The sequence below is a fragment of the Salmo trutta genome, chromosome 9 (assembly GCF_901001165.1).
Source record: "Salmo trutta chromosome 9, fSalTru1.1, whole genome shotgun sequence".
Classification (NCBI taxonomy): domain Eukaryota; kingdom Metazoa; phylum Chordata; class Actinopteri; order Salmoniformes; family Salmonidae; genus Salmo; species Salmo trutta.
In genome coordinates, this window is record NC_042965.1 from 23,048,915 (window position 1) to 23,072,702 (window position 23,788).

At 45.2% G+C, this 23,788-nt stretch overlaps 1 protein-coding gene across 4 annotated transcripts in view; it reads right to left on the reverse strand.

Moving 5' to 3' along the window:
- Window positions 1-16: 16 nt before the first annotated feature.
- Window positions 17-23,788, reverse strand: part of LOC115200214 (coronin-1C-A) — a 64,822-nt gene continuing 41,050 nt past the window's right edge. For 3 of the 4 annotated variants that reach the window (XM_029763075.1, XM_029763076.1, XM_029763077.1), the window contains 9 exons: window positions 10,266-10,388; window positions 8,675-8,804; window positions 6,681-6,862; window positions 6,406-6,525; window positions 6,175-6,279; window positions 5,801-5,946; window positions 5,236-5,293; window positions 4,729-4,971; window positions 17-3,256 (listed from right to left, as the gene is read on the reverse strand). In XM_029763075.1, coding sequence (XP_029618935.1) covers window positions 3,137-3,256; window positions 4,729-4,971; window positions 5,236-5,293; window positions 5,801-5,946; window positions 6,175-6,279; window positions 6,406-6,525; window positions 6,681-6,862; window positions 8,675-8,804; window positions 10,266-10,388 — 1,227 coding nt within the window. In that variant the 3' untranslated portion in view covers window positions 17-3,136. The remainder of the gene's footprint in view (window positions 3,257-4,728; window positions 4,972-5,235; window positions 5,294-5,800; window positions 5,947-6,174; window positions 6,280-6,405; window positions 6,526-6,680; window positions 6,863-8,674; window positions 8,805-10,265; window positions 10,389-23,788) is intronic. The other variant, XR_003879491.1, reaches the window with a different exon arrangement.

The window sequence follows — 23,788 nt, forward strand, 5'->3', positions numbered from 1 at the left end:
TGACAACAGAATACACTTTTATTTTTCAATTTCTTTATTCATTTTTCTGATAATCGATAAGTTTGATACTTGAAGCAGAAAAAAATGAACAAAAATGCTCTACAGACCTCCACAAGAGGCTGAATTCTTGTTTGTTTTTCTTCTGTTATTAATTTCTCTTTTTGTATTTATAATACCTGTGATAGAATGGAGATTCTGTTCAGTCATGATGCATTATGGCAAGGAACGCAGACAAGAGGTAACATTCAAAACCCACCAGAACCCAACTCCCAAACACACTGCAGCCCAAAACAATAAACAAAACAAATATTTACAAAGCTTTAAATCATTTTCTAGGCCTTTATTTCAAACATCACATACATCTCTTCAGCATATTTCTCCAACCTACAGTGTCCCTTTGAATAGCTATTCACCAATATTCAAAACATCACAGCTCTCGCTGCCTTGAGTGGACCAAGGAGGCTGAGGAGAAGCACTTACAGGGCAGTACAGGACAAGGCCCAAGACAACCTCCCCTGACAGATTCATATCTCTACAGCACAGTAGAACACATTGAACTAATTCTCAACCCCAATAAAATATTACAGAACACCAGTCGATGCATATTTAGTGTAAAATTGCATCCTCGGATGTAATCTTAGATCCTGTGAGGCCAAGATGGAGTGATTGATATAAACATACATTTCTCAGTGCTTTCTATGCCCAACACCCACTGTTAAAGTTCCTCTCAGGGTGCCTATCCACTCTCTCCTGCTAAATAACTCACACCATTCTCAAACCGCAGAAATCATTAAGCACTTCCTGTGCACAACTCTATGGCACTTTCTGATCTCTTCAGTGGCATAAACTTTAAAGGCTAACAAACTCTGAACCTTAACCCTAACCCACCCTCCCGCTGAAAAAAATGCATGACAAAAATAGCATGACAACAGAACTATTATCGCAGTTGGCAACACCATCAAATATTCGGACGATCCAAACGACTCCTTGTTCCTCTGATTCTCTAGTGATGTGACCGAGTATTTAAGGGGAAACTATTTAAAATCCTGATAAGGAAGTACATAGTGGGATATCTGCAACGGGAGAGCCGGAGAAGGAAGCACAGGATAAAACGCACAGTATATTATCATCACCACACCACCCAATTCTGTTATCATAGGCCAGAACCTTGGTCACACCCTACAGTGAATCCATATAATAATCTAAAAACCCCCCTCACATTCTCTATCTAAAAAAAGAAAAAGTGCATCCTCTACAACTCCAACCAGGCCAAAGACATACGAGACAAATTCACACATCCTGAAAGTCTTCCTTCTCCACGTTACATCTTGTCAACCAACAGTCAAAATTGTTGTTTCAGACACACCCCTGTTTCTCACTCTCTGGTTAGCTGTATGGATATGGGTCAATGAAGTGGTGAATGGCATGGTTCAACAATCGGGTTTATGACAGCACAAACACCTCAAATCAAATCAAAGGCAGAACAAGACTGATACACTGCTAAAAGTCTGGAAATGTTTACCAGCTACATAGACCACAATTCCATTGGTCCTTCTCTGGGCAGCACACAGGACATTGCCACAAGAACCCGTACAAGCCACCCAGGTAACTCCATGTCATGAGTCAGCAGAACTGGAACTTACAGTGCAGAGCTTATTACAGTACATACATACCATCTGTGTCACAGGGCCAGAGGGGGAAAATGACAAACAAACAAGGAGCATAGTGGCAAACTATGGCACATTTGTTTCATAAGACTGGAACACTAACAAAGCTGATGGCAGAGGTCACTTAAATGACTGGAACACTAACAATGCTGATGGCAGAGGTCACCTAAATGACTGGAACACTAACAATGCTGATGGCAGAGGTCACCTAAATGACTGGAACACTAACAATGCTGATGGCAGAGGTCACCTAAATGACTGGAACACTAACAATGCTGATGGCAGAGGTCACCTAAATGACAGGAACGCTAACAATGCTGATGGCAGAAGTCACCTAAATGATTCAAAAGGATTTGTGCATTGTAAACAACTCCAAAAAAGAAAAACAGTTCAAGTGAACATCTAAGGCTATGAGAAGTACAAGGTGCAGGGTGACATCTCACCTGTCGTTTTCATCTACAAAGCTAAGGGGAGTCCACTGATAACCTCTCTGTTCCACAAAATTTATGGAGATGATCAAAGCGTTGTTCAAGTTGCAAACATAAGTTATACCAGGTATCAAATGATATGTAAGGACTGCATGTTTGCTGCTTGCTTAGTAAAACAAGCTAGAGTAAGAGAGATCAAAGATGGAGAATAAAACAGTGGAGATTCAAATCTCTTGAGTAGAATATCTATGAATGTATTAACTCTGGTCAGAATCAAGAGATGTTAACAAGTGTACAGACAGTGGTCCTGTTAAGATGGGAGGAGAGGGAAGGATTTAGAGGTTCAGAAAATCCAGGCGGGAGAGCGAGAACACTTACAGCAAGAATCACACCAACACTTTAACACCTCAGAGCTTTTCAGCAAAGACAACAGAAGTACTATGAGTGTTTGATAGTTTCTCATAATGAGTTGGTTCTCCTCCATTGTCTTTTACAGTAATTGTTTGATTATTGAAATCTGCCCTCCCCCTTCTCACATTACCAGCCTATTGCATTGTCCCTTACAGTTCGTATTTTGAATCTTCCTGGAAAACAAAGATCTTTATTTTCTTTTTCATCTAAGAAAAATACTGTCAAGGAGGTGTGTAAACATAACTCCTTTAAAATTTGGCAACATAAGTAGTTGGGGTAGACAAAATACTGATACCTACATATAAAACATTTGGGTTTACCCAAATAGAAATGGTTCACATTGGAATTTTCTTGGTCACAATCTTAAAAGCAAAAGGAATATGAAAGACTTTTTCATACAACAAGACTAAACCGCCACTTATTAAAAGGAATGGAATAGTTTGCCATGTTTCTCTCTTATTCCATCATGTTAACAGGGTTAGGGGCTGGCTAAGAAAAGTTAATCTCGGAATGTTGCTTGGGATCGTTGCTAGGCAGGTTTCAGGCAGACCGCTGTCATTGAGATTGGCAGTGACGGGTCCCGCCCACCTCCTAGCCAATGGATCGTCCTGAATTTTGGTGGGAGGGTCCTTAAATGGCAATCTTGGACATCTGCTCCTCGAGTTGGATGATTCGCTTCTCCTGACTGCTGACCAGGTCCTTGAGGGATTTGATTTCTTTCAAGACCTCATCCAGCTTAGCTTCGTTTTTCTGAGGAATACAGAGACAGGAGCAAGACATGAGGCCCTTTCTGGAGATGTTGGTACCAGTCCTAGTATAGTTAAAGCTTTTACACCAAGACAAAATGACTGTAAATTCAACCGATTTGGTATATTGTCATCTAATACCAAATGTAGGGTCTACAGCAAGGTTCCATAACTGGCAGCCTGTAGGTGATTTCATATGGCACCCAAACAAGCAATTAAAAATATATTTTTTTATTGTTGGACATAAAATACTATAAAAACACCAGCAAATCAGCTCCAAATGATTATTTTGGAATTCTGTTCCAAACTACTCCCACACATGAGAGAGAGATGTGTGATCATACAAAATGTATGAGGTTTGAAATTATTGTTTTCTTCAAATATTATATCCGTTTTGGGCTTCTTGCAGTCATTTTGCAGTCTACAAAATATTTGTAATTATGTACCAGCCCCCTGACCGTCCCCTCAAGAAAAAAAAAAAATTGGCCCGTGACTGAATCTAGTTGATGATCCCAGATATACACACTGTAGATATTTAGTGAATTAGTGAATTTAGTGATGCCTTTTTAATCCTGACATCCATTCTATCCCTGCAGGCATGCTACGCTGCAGGCATGCTACGCTGCAGGCATGCAGGGCTCCAGTATCCCGTAGCCCCCAGAGGGTTAACATGGTGCGCCTGCAGGCTGCAGAGCAGCAGCCCAGTCTGCCATGATTACAGGCCAGAGCTGCAGATCGAAGCGGAGGCCAGGGCTGGGCCCTACGCGAGCAGCTGTGTTGTGGGCGAAGTGGGGCAGGAGCAGCAACCGCCCCTCATTGAGTCAGAGAGAGCGAGGGGGGTGGAGACTTCTAGTAACCACCTTATGAAGTCAGGCAGCCACCCCCTTCTAAAACACACCCAGCCAACAAACTCTTCATGTTCCAAGGCCCCAGCTGCAACATGTCAAGGCCAGGGCTGAACTAAAGGCCATTTAATGACTGTTTCAGTGGTGAAGGTGGTGGTGGGTGTGGCGATCATCAGACTAGTCCTGGGAAAGCACTGTACATACCCAAGGAGATACATACTATAATGTTGATATACTGACCCAGTCTGGTGTCAACTTTCACTCAAAACACTAGTGGTACATTGCACAAACACAATAATATCCTGGTGTCTGGTGAGTAGTACTTGTTTACATAAAATAGAGCAGTGTTTCCCAACTCCTGTACATATTTTTATTGTAGTCCCGAACCTGATTCAACTTGTCAACTAATCATCAGGCCCTCTGAGGTTAATCAGGTATGTTAGTCAGGACTACAACACAAATGTGTGCCGTTGAGGATACTCTAGGACTGGAGTTGGGACCACTGAAATAGAGTGGAGACAGAGACAGAGACAGAGACAGAGGAGACAGAGACAGACAGACAGAGACAGACAGACAGACAGACAGACAGACAGACAGACAGACAGACAGACAGACAGACAGACGTCCTCACTCTGGATGGAGTGGGAGAGGCAGACTTGTTGGCTGGGCCCCTTTTCTCCGTGTTCTTGCTCAGCTTGTTGTCCAGGATGTTTTTCTTGACCACCTTGAGGTCGCGGTTCTTGCCAGGGACGTAGCCGTTCTTCAGGGATATGAGGATGGGCTCGCCATTCTTCCCCTCGAACCAATCCTCCGCCTCGATGGCACAGTCTGGTCCTGCCGTGTCTGGGTACAGGTCATCCTGGAACAGGTCAGACTGCAGAGCGAGAGCGGCACAGAGACTGCTGTTAGAGAACGCTGTACCAAACACATAGGGCCCGTTAACTGGACACAGATTAAACAATCCTGGATGAAAAAGCATTCTCTATGGAGATTCTTCATTGATCTTGCTTTCTTAATGTGTCCAGTAAATCACCCTATAATATTCTATCCCTCAAAACAGACAGTTTCAGTTAAATGTGGCATTGATTGTTGAAATCATTCATATTTCGACTGTCTAGATCAGAATGAAGAAGCTCACCTTTCTGGGCACAGTCATGATGATAGGCTCACACTTCCTTTCATGCAGTTTATAAAACCTGCCAACATAGAAGCAAAAATAAGTATATTATTCACAACATCACATAACAGGCCCACTGTCTAACATTCTTTTACCAACACTGCAGCCCAGCCCAATGCACTTCTACTTCCAGGACACTGGCAATACTCTCAGGAAGCCTCAGTAAACATGGAGTTGTATAACTGCATGGTACACAATTCTGGTTGGCAGGGCCTGAGTTAAGTTTATAAGGAGAGAGCTCTCCTCCAACATGTGGTTATGTGCTGCCTCCTGGTGGACATGGACAGGTAATAGCGCCACATCACAAGTCATCTTCCGTTTAGGGCCACCTCATAGACCCTCATCGTAGACCCAGCCAAGCACCACCCCACTTGGTTCTAGACCTTCAACTAGACCTTCACTTCAACTAGACCTTCAACTAGACCTCGCTGAAATGAATCAGGGGTGTGCCCAACAAAACATGATATTCAGATATGATAGAGCAGTCCTAAAATGGCTGATCATTTCCCTATCCAACGAGCCCTACCTGGCGATCTCACACTTGTTGACATCCAGACCTCTCTTGGGCATGTATCCCATCCCCCTCTGGGGCTCCTTGGTGGTGAAGGTGCTGAGGTAGTGGACAAATGGGGCCTCATCCGTGATCTCAAAGTAGCGGATGCTGCTGTCACCCTACAAACCAGAGACAAGATGATGGCCTTTTAGTGTTTGTCTGAATTCCTTTTTTTTATGACTCAATGAGCAGCAATAGACTAAAGTTTATGATACAGTATGATATTTTAGTAATGGCTTCATGGATAACATTTCAACATGCATAACTTCATGGATCAAAGTAAGTCACTTGCACAGCAGAGCAAATGGATGTGTATGTATGTAATCTTCCGGAAAAACTCCACTCACCTTACCACACAGGTAAACCACATTGGTGTCTGGGTCATAGAAGGGCAAGAGAACTCCATTGCTGGTGTCCATCTCATGCACTGAGATGGCCTCATCCATGGCTTGCTGTAAATGAAACATTGACATAGTCAGTTACTGAGCAGTCCAGTAACATCTTTAATATAGGGAATATAGGGTTTCGTTTGGGACTCAGCCAGGAGTTGTGATGGTGAGGAGGACGGGGTGACCCACCGGGTTCCACAGGGCTAGCTGTCTCTCACTCATACGGCTGAAGCCTGTGGTGAAGACGTTACCGTCCGACAGGAAGATGGCCCTCATGGGCCGCGCCCCCTCATGGGCCTTCTCCTTCTCCTGTGACACAGAGGGTCAACATCAACATGTACGTACATCCTAAATCCTCACCCCAGAGATCCCTTCAAATTAGATTTTTTTTGGGGAAAGTTACCGGAATTTGACAACCCTATACAGCAGGTTTGTTAGTGAAAAGTATTGTCAGTGGTGCTCACCCCTACGATCTCCTCCTTGCGGGGGTCAATGACACGGATGGTCTTGTCCTTGCAGGCAGTACAGATGAGGCTGCCATTGCGGTTCCAGCAGGCACTGAAGATGACATCAGGGTGCATGTCCTCCAGCTGAATCATGGCTTCGCCCGTCCCCACGTTCCAGATGATGATCAGGTTGTCACAGCCTGAGGATTACACACATTTAACAAATACACAATACACAAGAGAAGCATGGACACAATACCACTGATATGGCAAGATAATACCATCTACAACTCTTAGCTCATTCTGGTTTGGTTCCGACATGGAGGGGGAAAACACGGTGAACATGGTCATTCTCAAAGAGATACTGCGAGATTCTGGCAATTAAGCAATGACGAAGTCCACAGGTAAAGTAGCATACGCTAGTCAGCACTGGCTTGCGAAACTACCTCTTACTTCCGCATGTAGACATGACATCCACAAGTTCATTGGACTCTGGGTAAATTGAAAAACAGCACAATTGCCAAAATCTTGCAGTATCCCTTTAAGGCAATTGTCAGTGTGTCAATGAGGACAGATGTGCGTTGATCAGACATCTCAGTGTTTGGAGAAAATTATGCCACAGGGAATGACAAGCTCACAGCAGATTACCACTTTTCTCAGAGCGAGGAGGGGATGAGAGCGAGAGAGCTGATGGCAACCAAGAATACAACCACAAAAGCAGAGGCACACAGGCTGAACGGAACTAGAATGATAACAAGTACAGCAGGACACTAGTGTTTTCACGATAACAGAATTTTTACTTTTGATACCATCACAATACCACGGCAAAAAAAGGCATCGAGACAGAAACTTCACTACTGCTCTGTTCAATCGTTAGGCATCTTCTGAGTTCATCATTACATTGGAAATGTTTGACGTCAGAGACAGCCACGTACGCATTAATGAATCAATTATACAATCAATTTGACTTTGTTGGTTAAAACAAGTACATAACGGAAATCATTTATTTATTAGTACGAAAATGTATACACTCAGCAGTGAGTCACTTTGGATAAGAAAGTCTGCTAAATAACAAATGTAATTTTTAAAAATTGGAATGGTGAATCTCTATTGATAAACTGGGTGTAGATGTAGTCTAGGCCTATTCGCAATACAGATGAACGCATATTCAATAGAAGTGTGTGTGCATGCATTGAGTAATTGAGCTTGTTTTGGCTGATTTCATCCGTTTCCCTTCCATTTGGGACTTATAAGCATTCTACACCTGTTGTATATGGCGCACGTGACAAATAAACTTTGATTTGATATTGTACTGATCAACAACATTTGCATAGAAGTAGCTTGTTTTATAAAAGTGTGCGCTCTCTCTTTAACCTCTAATGACATCATTCACGAGGCAAGAGGGGGGCTGTCCATCTGAGCCTTATTCGCACACAGTCAGTTCGCTAAGGCAATAGATCATCTTTGGGAGAGACATGAGAGAGAGACCGATTACGTGAATAAATAAAGATTTGGTGGCAATCAGCTTTGAAATCAGCATATTTTGCATTATGGTTTGCATATTATCATAAGCAAAGTACTCGGGTAGTGAATTGATGTTAGCTTCAGCTGTAAGCTAGCAAGGAAAGTTAGCCTACAAAGCAGGAAGCTGACGGAATCTTATTGCATTGTAAAGTGTTCTAGCTGTATAGACATTGTTTTGCGAACAGTAATTAACAGGTTCAACATTTCTACATGCTGTGTCGCATTATTCTAGTGTGTAAACTTCTGTGCAGCATTAGTGGGAGCAAACCTGATGTAGCCCAGACTCCCAGTGCAGACTAAGTGGAGCAGGCACAGTGCGCTCGCACTAAGGGGGACCTTCAGCGGCGCTGATAGACTTGATCCGTGAGAAATTTGACAGAAGTAGCGAAAGTAACAAAAATGATAGTGCCAAACCATTTTTTATGTTCTAGTATAGAAAAGGTATAGATGTTTTGGTATACCATGCAACACTAGAGAATATCACTCACCGGCACTGAGCAGGACGTTGCGTGCCGTGGGGTGCCATGTGATGATGCCAACCCTTTTGGAGTGTCCCTCCAGGGCCACCACAGGCTCAGACAGGCCAGTAACCAGTCCGTTCTCAGGGATCTGCCACACCTGCAGACAAAGACAAGGGTCAGAGGTCAGGGCATAGCTAGGGTCATTATAGCGTCGCATACTGAATTTAAATCACATTTTATTTGTCACATGCACCAAATGCAACAGGCGTAGACCTTACAGTGAAATGCTTAACTGCATTGTTGGTTTAAGGGCTTGTAAGAAAAATGTGTTAAGTAAAAAATAGAAAATAAAAGTACAAAAAATTAAACAGCAGCAGTAAAATAACAATAGCGAGGATATATACAGGGGGGTACCGGTACAGAGTAAATATGCGGGGGCACCGGTTAGTCGAGGTAATATATACATGTAGGTAGAGTTAAAGGGTCAGAGAGTATGGCTGCAGTTCCCCTGCTGTTACGTGTCGTAAAGCACTAAACTAAATCCACCGCAGAAAGCAGTACATTCACATGAACTAACTTGTCAAAAACTCTTCTAGATTGACATTACTGTGACAGGAAGTTAGTAGATCACAACCATGAGACTCAAGGGGGCGGCAGAGATCTAAAGTCACTCACCATACTGACACACATCTTGAGTAGCTTACTCCCCACTGACAATACAGCCAGTAGACTATACAAATACGGTAAACATTGCAGAATCAGAACATTGATCTATGGAATTAAAGACTAAAGTTGAAAGTCATTATCTCTATGATCTCCGACAGCAGTAGACTGACATTATGAAAGGCATGTGGTTCAGTAGTCAAACCACCGCATTACTACTGAACCACTTCACTAATCAGAGCTCCTACTCCAGCTGCAATAGGTCACTATGGTTACAGCAGTCTCTCAACAGCAACAGCAGCGCATCAGGAAACGTAATCTAAAGTCAACATTACTTTTAGGGAACCCATTCAGTGTGTATTTCTAGCAGCAATATTAAAATATTCTGAAGAGAGAGGAACCTTTGGCGGTTCAACTTCTGTAAATGCACTCGGAATACTGCATCCATTTCACAGACAGGTCTTCTGGTGTTCAGAGAGTTGCATGGGGAAGTCCACGCCTACAGGTGGGGAAGTGGTAGAAGCATACCGAAGTACACTGCGCAAACTGATCACTGCCGTTCACAGCCCAAATAAGGACATATGGAGAAAAGTACAGCACCAGCCTCAAACAAGTTAGTGACCTCAGCCATATAAAAAGGCTAAATCATTCCCCAGAGCTGATTCCTATACAACATCTCTCTCTGCGTCTAATCTAATCCAGACTAGAGGGCGAGCCCTGCCTGCACCCATGCTTAGCTACCCTATCACTATCTGAATCAGTACCCTTCCCTACGCTATCAGTGTCTGGCCTTTCACAACCAAAACGTGTCATCTCCTGTCGGTTGGCATTGGTGAGAGGGTGTGTGTAGATTGACAGGTTAAGTATGAACAAACATTGCTGTACGGCTCCACTGAGAGGTACAGTCTCTGCTGAGGCGTGTGTCAGGGAGAGAGAGGGGTGGTTGTAACCTTACCATAACTGTGCAGTCCTCCGAGCCGCTGGCGATGACCTGGTCATTGTGGGGGCACCAGTCGATGTCCAGCACAGGGCCCGTGTGACCACACACTGTGGGGTAGGCCTTGTCAATGCGGCCTGACTGTGGAGAAACAAGCAGATACAGACATGAGATCAGTCACGGATGTCTATGACGCCTGGTGATCTGAGGGAACAACTTGACCCGAGTTTAAACCATGAAATCACAGGGTCAGGCCGACCAACCAGAGACCATGTATAAAACATGGAGTATGCAATTGAGATGTTTCCTGTGAGCAGAGGGCAACAGGCCAAGGAGGAGGAGCTCAGTCAAACATTAACCAGACACATTTAGACTACCTGTATTTAAATCTGGGTTTTCAACCAAATTACACAGTCCATTAACGCATTAAGAGCATAGAGGGGAACAGAGACAAACGCAGAGAGACTCACCAGCCTAGCACTGTCATAGCCTCTAAAAACGATTTCTGTTTGCAATTCTGCTGCATCGCTATATCCTAGGACTCATTTAGATTACAGGTTACCCTTGTTGAATATGTAAATGAAGGCGTGTTGGTGGTGATGACATCAGACGCACACCAGCAGAAGCTAATTTTTTGCTCTGTAAAGTAAAACCCCTGAGCTAACCTCCAATCTGAGCCTCTTATATAATACCCTTATACAACACACAGGCCAGAAATCACTTCCCCAGCCATCACACACACAAAACAAAGGAGCCAGACAAAGGGAAGGCTTTCCCACCCCATCAGCTGACTTCATGACGACATCAGTCTGGTCTGAAGGCAGGTACTATCTTGACCTCTGGCCTATCGTGAGTGGAGGATCAGGTGCTCTCCACAGTGTGAAGTCTGCTCTCTGAGGTCTGAAGATGCTGAGGGGGGTTAGGGTTGGATTCGGGAGACTGATGCACCCTTTTCCATGCTCCCGTCAGTTGATTGTCCAACCAGACCACCACAAAGCCCAACAGATGATGTCACCGAGACAGAGAGCCCTGCTGGCTGCAGCCATATTTAAAGCATAATGGTCTGCCTCATGAAAATCACTCAATGCCCACAGCCATTCAAGCTGGGCACCATGACAACAATGGTTTCAGAGGGGCTAAATTTAAGTGCTGCATATTCAGACACAGGGAGAGAAGAGCTTTTCCAGGTCTCTACTGTAGACATTAGAATACATAATAACAGGGCCTGTAAGCATTAGGCACATCAGCCTTTAGTGTTGACTTCAAAACTCAAGAGAAATGCTTAGAATGACCATTCAGATAACCTGAGAGCGTGAAGTCCGACAGAACAAACATATTCAGGTATAAAGAAGCTCTGTCCTCATGGACATGTAATCGAGGCGTATGTGGACAGAGGGAGGTAACACACGACGAACCTGAGTGGGCGGTCTAGGCCCCATGTCTAAATGCTTGTGTAACAGCAGGTAGTGGACTGGCCACTAGGACCCAGACAGCCATTTCAGACCAGGATATGAGTCAGTATGTTGTCTGAAGTCGCCTTCATATTTCTCTATTACTTCCCTGCCTGCTGTGGCACTGGGCCAAACAAGGACTGGCCAGTTCAACTCTGCTGTTCACATGTCACAATACACCACACACAGTGTTAGGTTAAAACCTGATTACAATAGTGGTCAGTGAGTCACAGTAGTTCAACACAAACTAAAATTAATCTCTTTCATTTTGGGAGTGCCAGACATGGCCATGGGGATAGTGGTCATAGAAGACAGTCAATTGGTTCACACCCCAACACACTGCCCAGGACACCATCACAGCCCCCCCTACAGCAGAGTCGGGCCATGACACAAACATCAGTGATCAAAGTCTGAGTGTACTATACCTGTGTGTGTATATGAATCTAAAAATCACATGACCATGCCTCGCCCTGTCCAGAGAACACTCCCAGAAATCTAACAGAATAATCAGCAGCTGTTCTGGGCCTGGGAGGGAAGGATAGGCTCCTCTGAATACATAGCCAGAGAGGGAGGTGAGCAGTTTCTGGAATGAGAGAAAGGTTGACGTGGCTACAAACAGCAGCCCATATTGCAGCAGTGGCCTGTTAGCAGCAGGATGTGCAGCAGGAAAGACAATTCAGTGTAGAGGGGGTGTAGGCTAGCTAGGCTATATCAGCAGAGGACCAGGTGTGACAGAGGGATGTAGGTTAAGCCTGTAATAGTACAGGATACTGCTCAGTACTAGCATTTCCTCTTAGCTGCTTCGGCCTTGCTCAGATCAACAACATACAGCCAGCTAGTGGCTGTGTTCCAGAGCATCAAACTGATGTATCATGGGGAAATTGTGACTGACTGATATTGAGTAGTTATTTATGATGCACGGTGATTTGTACAGTCAGTTTCGACACGCCTTTGTTTTTCATCATGCTGGGTGGTTGGTTGTATAATGTCGTTAATGTCAGCAGAAGTGTGGTTTCCCTGGATTCATGTGATTGTGACATGTTGAGCTGCAGGTTCTCAGTAGACTTTTTTCTTCACAGGGACAACAAAAGGTGTGCAGATGGCAGACTAGGATCTGTGTGTGTAGTACATAGGCCAATACACTGAGCGTACAAAACTGTAGGCTCTTTCCATGACAGACTGACCAGGTGAAAGCTATGATCCCTTATTGATGTCACCTGTTAAATCCACAGACAGGTTAAAAGAAGGCCTCGAGACAATTGACACATGGATTGTGTATGTGTGCCATTCAGAGGGTGAATGGGTAAGACAAAATATTTAAGTGCCTTTGAACGGGGTTTGGTAGTAGGTGCCAGTGAAACAGTTTCTCATGTTTAACAACAATGATCTATCAACCAAAGGACATTCAGCCAACTTGACAACTGTGGGAAGCATTGGAGTCAACATGGGCCAGCATCCCTGTGGAACGCTTCCGATACCTTGTTGAGTCCATGCCCTGACGAATGGAGGCTGTTCTGAGGGGAAAAGGGGGTGCAACTCAATATTAGGAAGGCGTTCCTAATGTTTTGTTCACTCAGTGGCATTTGCTGCCTGCCTCAGTGGCATTTGCTGCCTGCCTCCCTCAGTGGCATTTGCTGCCTGCCTGCCTGCCTCAGTGGCATTTGCTGCCTGCCTGCCTGCCTCAGTGGCATTTGCTGCCTGCCTGCCTGCCTCAGTGGCATTTGCTGCCTGCCTGCCTGCCTCAGTGGCATTTGCTGCCTGCCTGCCTGCCTCAGTGGTATTTGCTGCCTGCCTGCCTGCCTGCCTCAGTGGTATTTGCTGCCTGCCTGCCTCAGTGGTATTTCCCACTGACATCAACAGTGTCATGTCCTCTAACTGCTGCCTGGTTCACAGACCCCAGACAGATTAGAGACAGTGCCCCAAATGGCATCCTAATCCCTATATAGTGTACTTCTTTTCACTAGGATGGCGTTATATAGGGGACAGGGTTACATTTGGTACGCACTCGCAGACTAGGAACATGTGCACAGGGTCTAGGGAGGACCTCGGCACTCTACAGGAGACTCACATTTCACATGGAAACTGTTACACACACACACACACACACACACACACACACACACACACACACACACACACACACCAGTTCAATTGATATGCTTTGTTATTCTTCACCCAAAAAACTAGAAGGAGTACAGTACAGACCAACATGGTAGACTTGTGAAGAGGGGATAGAGCCCAGCAGCAGTGAGGGGCTGCTGTAGGCCTGTTTACACACAGCTCACAGGGCTGCTGTAGGCCTGTTTACACACAGCTCACAGGGCTGCTGTAGGCCTGTTTACACACAGCTACAGGGAAGCTGACATGCCGTCCAGCGGGACTGAGAGCCTGTCGTTCCAGTCATTCCACACCCCAGGCAGCTCTGATAGGGCTGTGACTAATGAGAGAGAGGGAGCGGGGTGTTAAACGCACCACTGAGGTGTTCATTGTGTTTGTCTTTGCTATACACAATATGGAATTCCACAATTCCATAAACAGATCCTAGCCAAACTGTTGAAACATTTCCAAGGCAGGCACGGCACCACCATGCTGCTGTTTATGAGGAGTACAGACAGTACACACTCTTTTACACCACAACTTCTCAACGCATAACCATTTTAGTCATTTAGCAGACATTCTTATCTGGAGTCCAACTTCCTTGATTCAGGTGAACACAGGTAACTAAGATAGATTCTCAGAGATAGTGAAGAGTAGGGAGGACTGGCCTGTGGCAACCTGCCTCTGCTCTGACTGACTCGTTCCTCCCTGAGACGCAGCCTGAGGCAGGTATGCATCGCTGCGTTTACACAGGCAGCCCAATTCTGATTTAAAAAAATATGTATCTTCACTATTTTGACTTCTGACCATTAAGATCAGCTCGGGAAAATATGTGATGTGAAAAGATCTGATGTGATTGGTAAAAAAAAAATATTAGTATGAAAAAGATTGGAATTGAAAGCCTGTGTAAACGTAGCCAAAAGATACAGCCAGCCTTGATTCTTAGTGTCATAATATTTACCCCCATGTAATTCAGTAACCACAGAACTGTATTGAACTGGAACCATTCCGGAGAAGGTGGTGCCAGGTGAGCAATTGCTAAAGCTGAAGATAAGAGAATAGGCGCTGATAAATGATGCTTGTAAGTACAGAGAACAGTGCTCTAAGCTAAAGATCAGGCAGAGTACAAGGACCAGCGACAAGTATAAACACAGTGAAGACTGTTAGCTACTTGGCACAGCCCCTTTACATGCCTGCCTTGAGTGACATCACAGACCAAACCAGCAAAGAAGCAAGGAATAGCAGACCAGACCACTGGTCATAATCTCCACGGCGAACAGTCCAGTGGGAGAGACAGGAGACTGGGTAGGAGTGCGTTTCATGTAGACAAGGAAGTGGGAGTTGAGACATGTGACAGCCTGTTGAGCAAACAACTGACTTGAATAGAAAGGCTGAATAGCAGTCAAAATCATACGCAATTGAGGCAACCCATCAAATACATAGGCTAAAGCCTGAATTGAATAAAGCCATCCAAATGTAAGCAGACTCCGTCCCCAACATACATTTTTCATTGGATTGTTAAATATGATACTACTGTATTCTGTAAATGACCAGAACATCTAAGGACCTTGACAAGGCTATGTGCTGTATGATATCCTACGAGAGAATGTCAAGCAAGCAGACCTGTTGGATAGCAATAAGTGAAGCTACACAAAATTGTGTCTGAACCTCATAAGATATAACAAAACAAAAACGGACGACGGCAAAGTTAACACTGAATCCGTAAAACCCAAGAGAGGCGTCACGCACAAGCACATCCTTACAGCAAAACATGTGATACACTATGGGAGGGCTCGTACGCACATGCTTCCCCTCTGCGCACCATGGAAATGTCCACCTTTCCGCTTCCCTTTGTGAGTGTACGGCCTTGAGAGCACAGCTGAGGCTGCAGACCAGTCAGACCCTGGGCTGGTCTCCATGAGAAATGCAGCACAATGAGAGGAGCGGTACAGTACAGGCAAACTGGACACCACCGTGAGGCGCTCTACTCTGACTGTACATAGCTGGAGATATGCTCCAGCTTTAACACGTGAATGAAAGTAGATCAGAGGGCAGGTGGTCAGAAATGAGTGATGACAGGGCAGGAGCCAAGCCCAACATTTGCTGCCCAGGTCCAGTCAGGTTAGGAAAGTCTTCAGGTACACAGAGGGGGAAACTATTGCCTAGGGAAATTGTTTTGGAGATCAAAAGAGGAATGAATCCTGGGCCCAGCATGTCTTACAAACCCCATTAACAAAAGGTTTAGAGGGACATGACTGTCACTCAACCAGCAAAACACTACTACTAGTGAGGAGAAATCCTACTTAGTTCATTCACAATGTTCCATACATTTCCTTGCCTTTCAGAAAAAAAATATGGAAATTATATACAATGAAAAACTGCACCAAGCAAGCAGTCCTAATCTTTAATTAGAAAACCAATGGCACTAATAACAAACAGAACATGGCAATGAGATCCAGAGAGGATCTGGCTGATACAGACAACACTTGACATCAAAAAAATCTCCCTCTCCTCCAGGCCTCTCATCTCCAGCCTATCCCTGGAATCACCGGGAACTGGCAGTGCTGGCAGCCAATGACGAGGCAGGGAGGAAATGGTCCTGTAAGGCTGTCAGGCGGGGTGCAGTGAATGGCCATATATGGTAAAATCTGCAGTCAGCAGGACTCAGTGGCAGCAGTGGCGAAAGCAGTAGCAGAGGCAGTATAGGGCTCCTGGAATACAGATTGAGCAGCGTGGGCAAAGACCATTATAATACCCCCCCCCCTCTTGCATGTTTAAGAGTTAAGTAGGGTGTGTGTGTGTGTGTGTGAGAGAGAGAGGGATTCAGTCAGCCAGAAAGAACCGGCTTCTGGCTAAAATTCTATATAAAAAAGCAGATAAATTCTCAAATTTGGCGAAGGCAAACTGTCAGTGAGAATAAATACAAATCTATTGAAAAATACTGCTTTTTAGCCCTTCATTGATATAAATACATTTGACCGGTCATGCTTATCGGTGCAAAGGTAATTTTGCCTAATTTAGTGGAATTAATTTCAGCGTGTGTATTTTTGTTGGCCATTGTGCATCTTATTTAACATACCCGCACAGCGTACAGATACAGAGCCTAGTTTGAGTGGAAAATGTCAGACAGCGTGAGAGCTGCTGCTACAGCGCCTCAAACAGCTCATTCGTTACTGCTGGAGTGAAACGTGCTTTTTTACTAGTCCAATCATTGCGCAACAATTCTAAATGTAATGGTATGATAAAAAAAAGTTGGTGGCCACGAGTAAAAATAGCTAGTATTTTTATTTCTCAACTGGTAATTGAAGCACGCTTCCCATTCACCATCCAAGTGCACAGGCAACGGTAGGGAGGCCTTAGCGCCTCACACCACTGGAGGGAGTATGCATTTTGAAAACATACTTAATGTTGTTAGAAACCAGGTCAAAATCAACAGTCAGTATCTGGTGTGGCCACCAGCTGCATTAAGTACTGCAGTGCATCTCCTCCTCATGGACTGCACCAGATTTGCCAGTTCTTGCTGTGAGATGTTACCCCACTCTTCCACCAAGGCACCTGCAAGTTCCTGGACATTTCTGGGGGGGACGGCCCTTGCCCTCACCCTCCGATCCAACAGGTCCCAGACGTGCTCAATGGGATTGAGATCCGGGCTCTTCGCTGGTCATGGCAGAACACTGACATTCCTGTCTTGCAGGAAATCACACACAGAACGAGCAGTATGGCTGGTGGCATTGTCATGCCAGAATGAGCCTGCAGGAAGAGTACCACATGAGGGAAGAGGATGTCTTCCCTGTAACGCACAGCGTTGAGATTGCCTGCAATGACAAGTTCAGTCCGATGATGCTGTAACACACCGCCCCAGACCATGATAGACCCTCCACGTCCAAATCAATCCCGCTCCAGAGTACAGGCCTCAGTGTAACGCTCATTCCTTCAACGATAAAAAAATGCGAATCCGACCATCACCCCTGGTGAGACAAAACCGCGACTCGTCAGTGAAGAGCACTTTTTGCCAGTCCTGTCTGGTCTATCAACAGTGGGTTTGTGCCCATAGGCGACGTTGTTGCCGGTGATGTCTGGTGAGGACCTGCCTTACAACAGGCCTACAAGCCCTCAGTCCAGCCTCTCTCAGCCCATTGCTGACAGTCTGAGCACTGATGGAGGGATTGTGCATTCCTGGTGTAACTCGGGCAGTTGTTGCCATCCTGTAACTGCCCCACAGGTGTGATGTTCGGATGTACCGATCCTGTGCAGGTGTTGTTACACGTGGTCTGCCACTGCGAGGACGATCAGCTGTCCGTCCCGTCTCCCTATAGCGCTGTCTTAGGCGTCTCACAGTACGGGCATTGCAATTTATTGCCCTGGCTACATCTGCAGTCCTCATGCCTCCTTGCAGCATGCCTAAGGCACATTCACACAGATGAGCAGGGACCCTGGGCATCTTTCTTTTGGTGTCCTAAGAGTCAGTAGAAGAGTCAGTAGAAAGGCCTCTTTAGTGTCCTAAGTTTTCATAACTGTGACCTTAATTGCCTACCGTCTGTAAGCTGTTAGTGTCTTAACGACCGTTCCACAGGTGTAAGTTCATTCATTGTTTATGGTTCATTGAACAAACATGGGAAACAGTGTTTAAACCCTTTACAATGAAGATCTGTGAAGTTACTTGGATTTTTACGAATTATCTTTGAAAGACAGGGTCCTGAAAAAGGGACGTTTCTTTTTTTGCTGAGTTTATTATGAGGCATGTCTTACCTTGCTTCGAAGTAGCCTAGTGAAAACCAGACCATAGAAACGTTGCGGCAACGGAAATTTTCATCTCCATCACGTGCCGGGTGCTTTTTTCCCTGCTAATTGCATTACGGAACGAACATTCGAGTATAACTTACTGCCTCTTGTGCACATTACTGCGCTTATAGTTTATCAACATTTTAAGCTAAATGTTCTGATCGGTTGCATCAGCCTCACTACTTATAACAATGTAGCCTAATGGTTCTATGAATTTGGGATCCATAGTCCCACAACTGTCCCAGAGTCTGTTTGGAATTGGCCATTTCTTTCTTGCATAGAACGACAAGCTGACCAGTAGAATAGGTATACTTTTCTACTATAGGGGACAGTAGATTGACATAGGCTAGTGATTTTGCTGTTCGCTACTTGTCTTGTTGGCTGAGGAGTAAAGGAACAGCTTTACCATCTTCAAAGTGCACATCGGAATTCGGTAAGAAGGAAGCACGCCGTTGCATCCTCGAGTAGCATGTTAAGATGAATTACCATAATGTAAATGTGATTTGTCATTCTGAGCACTGTGGGTGGATGCTCAAATTAGATTACACACCCAATGCACATGGGTCTGGTACATTTCTCAAATGTCCAGTTACTTTAAATGCTGCCGGTCAAATCTGTCAGGTACCACTAACGGAAACCCTGGTGTGTGTGTGTGTGTGTGTGTGTGTGTGAGGAAGAGCATGTGTGTGCGCACGCACACACACACCCAGGGATCTCTAATGCCAAAAGGGTGAGCTCTGGATGAATGAGGGATTGAGGTCTGGTCCAAACAAAACACAGGCAAATCTGATCTTCCTCTCTACTGTGAAGAAAGAGTTTGAACCACTGGGTTAGAACATGACCTCGTACACACAGTGTCCTGGCTGTACTTTTATCCCAAAAGAGTCCCAGAACGAACAGAAGAAACCTACTGCCTCAGTCAGAATAAATGTATTGTAACACACTGATCAACACATGGGAAATAAAGACAGAGGCTACTGAGCCAGCCAGTCACCAAGAAGAATTCAACAATTTCATGCTTGACTGACTCAAATGAGGGCTTTCAAGGCATGAGAATATAAAATCATAAATTGTGTTTTCTTTTTTTTCCCTTATTGAGACCCCCCCTTCTACAGAGTTGGGTCAGGCAGATTGAGAGGACAAAGCAGGAATGTCTCAGTGCAGTTGCTACAGCATGCAGTCTCCCACGGCTTCCTTCATATGGAAATGAGGGAATATATTACATTGCGTCAGGCGCAGAGAGAGAAAGGAGATTGAAAGCATGAGGGTTGAAGACGACATGCGTTCAGACAGATACCTGACACCACACATCCCTCTCAGTCCTGACAGGATGCAGCCAAACATGCAGGCAGCAACAATGAGGCAAGGCGCTGAGTTATCTTGGCCTGCCACAGGAACCACCTCCTATAGAGACACACCCAGCTCATCTCTGTGATACTGACTGACCAATACCACAGGCACCTTATGGCCACACACACACACAAACATCGCTCCACAAGCTCAAGCATAGGCCAACGTGTCCAAGCACACAAACAGGATAATAGGCAAGTGCAAGGAAAGTATGAAGGGTGAATCTCAAGGCAAAATCTCAAGACACCTTCAGTCAAAGCTCAAACCTACACTTACATGGAGGGTTTCTGTGGTTCTCGGGACTTAACACCAACAATACTGGATGTGGATAGGGAGGTAGAACATATGAAGATAAAATGAGGGCGCATAACAGAAGGGCCATATTTTGTGGGTTGGATTCAAGGAGCAGCACCCTCGTTCCACATCCAGCCCCCCCTCAGCAGGCCGAATGCTGTGGTGACAAAGGGCCTGGCTGGGAGTGAGCGAGAGACAAAGGCTCTGAGCAGCTGGCCGCCCAAACAGGCTGGGAACAGCGCAGCATGGGCAGATGGGCCTGTCCACCCTCACATGGGCTATAGTGTGTGTGCGCGCAAAAGAGACATGGCAGAGAGAGTCAGACAGACATATTGATCTGAACCCTGTGCCCTGCTATGAGGCTATAGGCTACGCTTGACATTGTGTGTAGGGGTTGAGCCATTAAGATGTTTTTTTTTTATTTTCACCTTTATTTAACCAGGTAGGCTAGTTGAGAACAAGTTCTCATTTACAACTGTGACACAAACACATGGAATAAACAAACGTACAGTCAATAACACAATAGAAAAGTCTATATACAGTGTGTACAAATGAGGTAAGAAGAGGTAAGGCAATAACTAAGCCATAGTGGCAAAATAATTATAATTACAATATTTAGCAATTAAACACTGGAGTGATAGATGTGCAGAAGATGAATGTGCAAGTAGAGATACTGGGGTGCAAAGGAACAAAATAAATATTGGGATGAGGTAGTTGGAATGGGCTATTTACAGATGGGCTATGTACAGGTGCAATGATCTGTTAGCTGCTCTTACAGCTGATGCTTAAAGTCGGTGAGGGAGATATGAGTCTCCAGCTTCAGGGATTTTTGCAATTTGTTCCAGTCAATAGCAGCAGAGAACTGGAAGGATAGGCAGCTAAATGAGGAATTGGCTTTGGGGGTGACCAGTGATATATACCTGCTGGAGTACGTGCTTTGGTGACAAAACGGATGGCACTGTGATAGCAAACTGGATGAAGTCTAAGAGTGTTGGAGGCTTTTTGTAAATGGCATCGCCGAAGTCAAGGATCGGTTGGATGGTCATTTTTACGAGGGTATGTTTGGTAGCATGAGTGAAGGAGGCTTTGTGAAATAGGAAGTCGATTCTAGATTGAATATGCTTAATGTATGTGAGTCTGGAAGGAGAGTTTACAGTCTAACCAGACACCTAGGTATTTGTAGTTGTCCACATATTATAAGTCAGAACCGTCCAGAGTAGTGATGCTATACGGGCGGGCAGCGATCGGTTGAAGAGCATGCATTTAGTTTTACTAGCATTAAAGAGCAGTTGGAGGCCACGGAAGGAGAGTTGTATGGCATTGAAGCGCATCTGGAGGTTTGTTAACACAGTGTCCAAAGAAGGGCCAGAAGTATACAGAATGGTGTCGTCTGCGTAGAGGTGAATCAGAAAATCACCAGCAGCAAGAGCAACATCATTGATGTATACAGAGAATTGAACCCTGTGGCACCCCCATAGAGACTGCCAGAGGTCTAGACAACAGGCCCTCCGATTAGACACATTGAACTCTGTCTGAGAAGTAGTTGGTGAACCAGGCGAGGCAGTCATTTGAGAAACCAAGGCTGTTGTGTCTGCCGATAATAATGTGGTGATTGACAGAGTCGAAAGCCTTGGCCAGGTCGATGAATACAGTATTGTCTCTTATCGATGGCGGTTATGATATCATTTAGAACCTTGAGCGTGGCCAGCTCATGACCAGCTCGGAAACCAGATTGCATAGCGGAGAAGGTATGGTGGGACTTGAAATGGTCAGTGATCTGTTTGTTAACTTGGCTTTCGAAGACCTTAGAAAGGCAGGGTAGGACAGATATATGTCCAACAGTTTGGGTCTAGACTCTAGAGTGTCTCCCCTTTTGAAGAGGGGGATGAACGCGGCAGCTTTCCAATTTGAGGATCTCAGACGATACGAAAGAGGTTGAACAGGCTAGTAATAGGGGTTGCAACAATTGCAGAGGATAATTTTATAAAGAGAGGGTCCAGATTGTCTAGCCCGGCTGATTTGTAGGGGTCCAGATTTTGCAGCTCTTTCAGAACATCAGCTATCTGGATTTGGGTGAAAGAGAAATAGGGGAGGCTTGGGCAAGTTGCTGTGGGGGGTGCAGGGCTGTTGACTGGGGTAGGGGTAGCCAGGTGGTAAGCATGGCCAGCCGTAGAAAAACGCTTTTGAAATTCTCATTTATCATGGATATATCAGTGGTGACAGTGTTTCCTAGCCTCAGTGTAGTGGGGAGGAGGTGCTCTTATTCTCCATGGACTTTACAGTGTCCCAGAACTTCTTGGAGTTTGTGCTACAGGATGCACATTTCTGTTAGGAAAGCAAAGGCTAGCTTTTTCAAACTGTCTGTGTATATTGGTTTTTAACTTGCATATCGCGGGGGCTATTCGATGCTAATGCAGTACGCCACAGGATGTTTGTGCTGGTCAAGGGCAGTCAGGTCTGGAGTGAACCAAGGGCTATATCTGTTCCTGGTTCTATATTTTTTGAAAGGGGCATGCTTATTTAAGATGGTGAGGAAGGCACTTTTAAAGAATAACCAGGCATCCTCTACTGACGGAATGAGGTCAATATCCTTCCAGGATACCCAGGCCAGGTCACTTACAAAGTCCTGCTCACTGAAGTGCTTTAGGGAGCGTTTGACAGTGATGAGGGGTGGTCATTTGACCGAAGACCAATTACGGACGCAGGCAATGAGGCAGTGATGGCTGAGATCCTGGTTGAAGACAGCAGAGGTGTATTTAGAGGGCAGGTTGGTCAGGATGATATCTATGAGGGTGCCCGTGTTTACGGATTTAGGGTTATACCTGGTAGGTTCATTGATAATTTGTGTGAGATTGAGGGCATCTAGCTTAGATTGTAGGACGGTCGGGATGTTAAGCATGTCCCAGTTTAGGTCACCTAACAGTACGAGCTCTGAAGATAGATGGGGGGGGGGGCAATCAATTCTCATATGGTGTCCAGGGCACAGCTGGGGGCTGAAGGGGGTCTATAACAAGCAGCAACGGTGAGAGACTTGTTTCTGAAAAGGTGGATTCTTAAAAGTAGAAGCTCAAATTGTTTGGGCACAGACATGGATAGTATGACAGAACTCTGCAGGCTAACTCTGCCCCGTTTGGCAGTTCTATCTTGTCGGCAAATGTTTTAGTTAGGGATGGACATTTCTGGATTTTTGGTGGCCTTCCTAAGCCAGGATTCAGACACGGCTAGGACATCCGGGTTGGCAGAGTGTGCTAACGCAGTGAATAAAACAAACTTAGGGAGGAGGCTTCTAATGTTAGCATGCATGAAACCAAGGCTTTTACGGTTACATAAGTCAACAAATGAGCGCCTGGGGAATAGGAGTGGAGCTAGGCACTGCTGGGCCTGGATTAACCTCTACATCACCAGAGGAACAGAGGAGGAGTAGGATAAGGGTACGGCTAAAGGTTATAAGAACTGGTCGTCAAGTGCGTTCGGGAACAGAGAGTAAAAGGATCAGGTTTCTGGGCGCAGAAGAATAGATTCAAGGCATAATGTACAAACAAGGGTATGGTAGGATCTGAATACAGT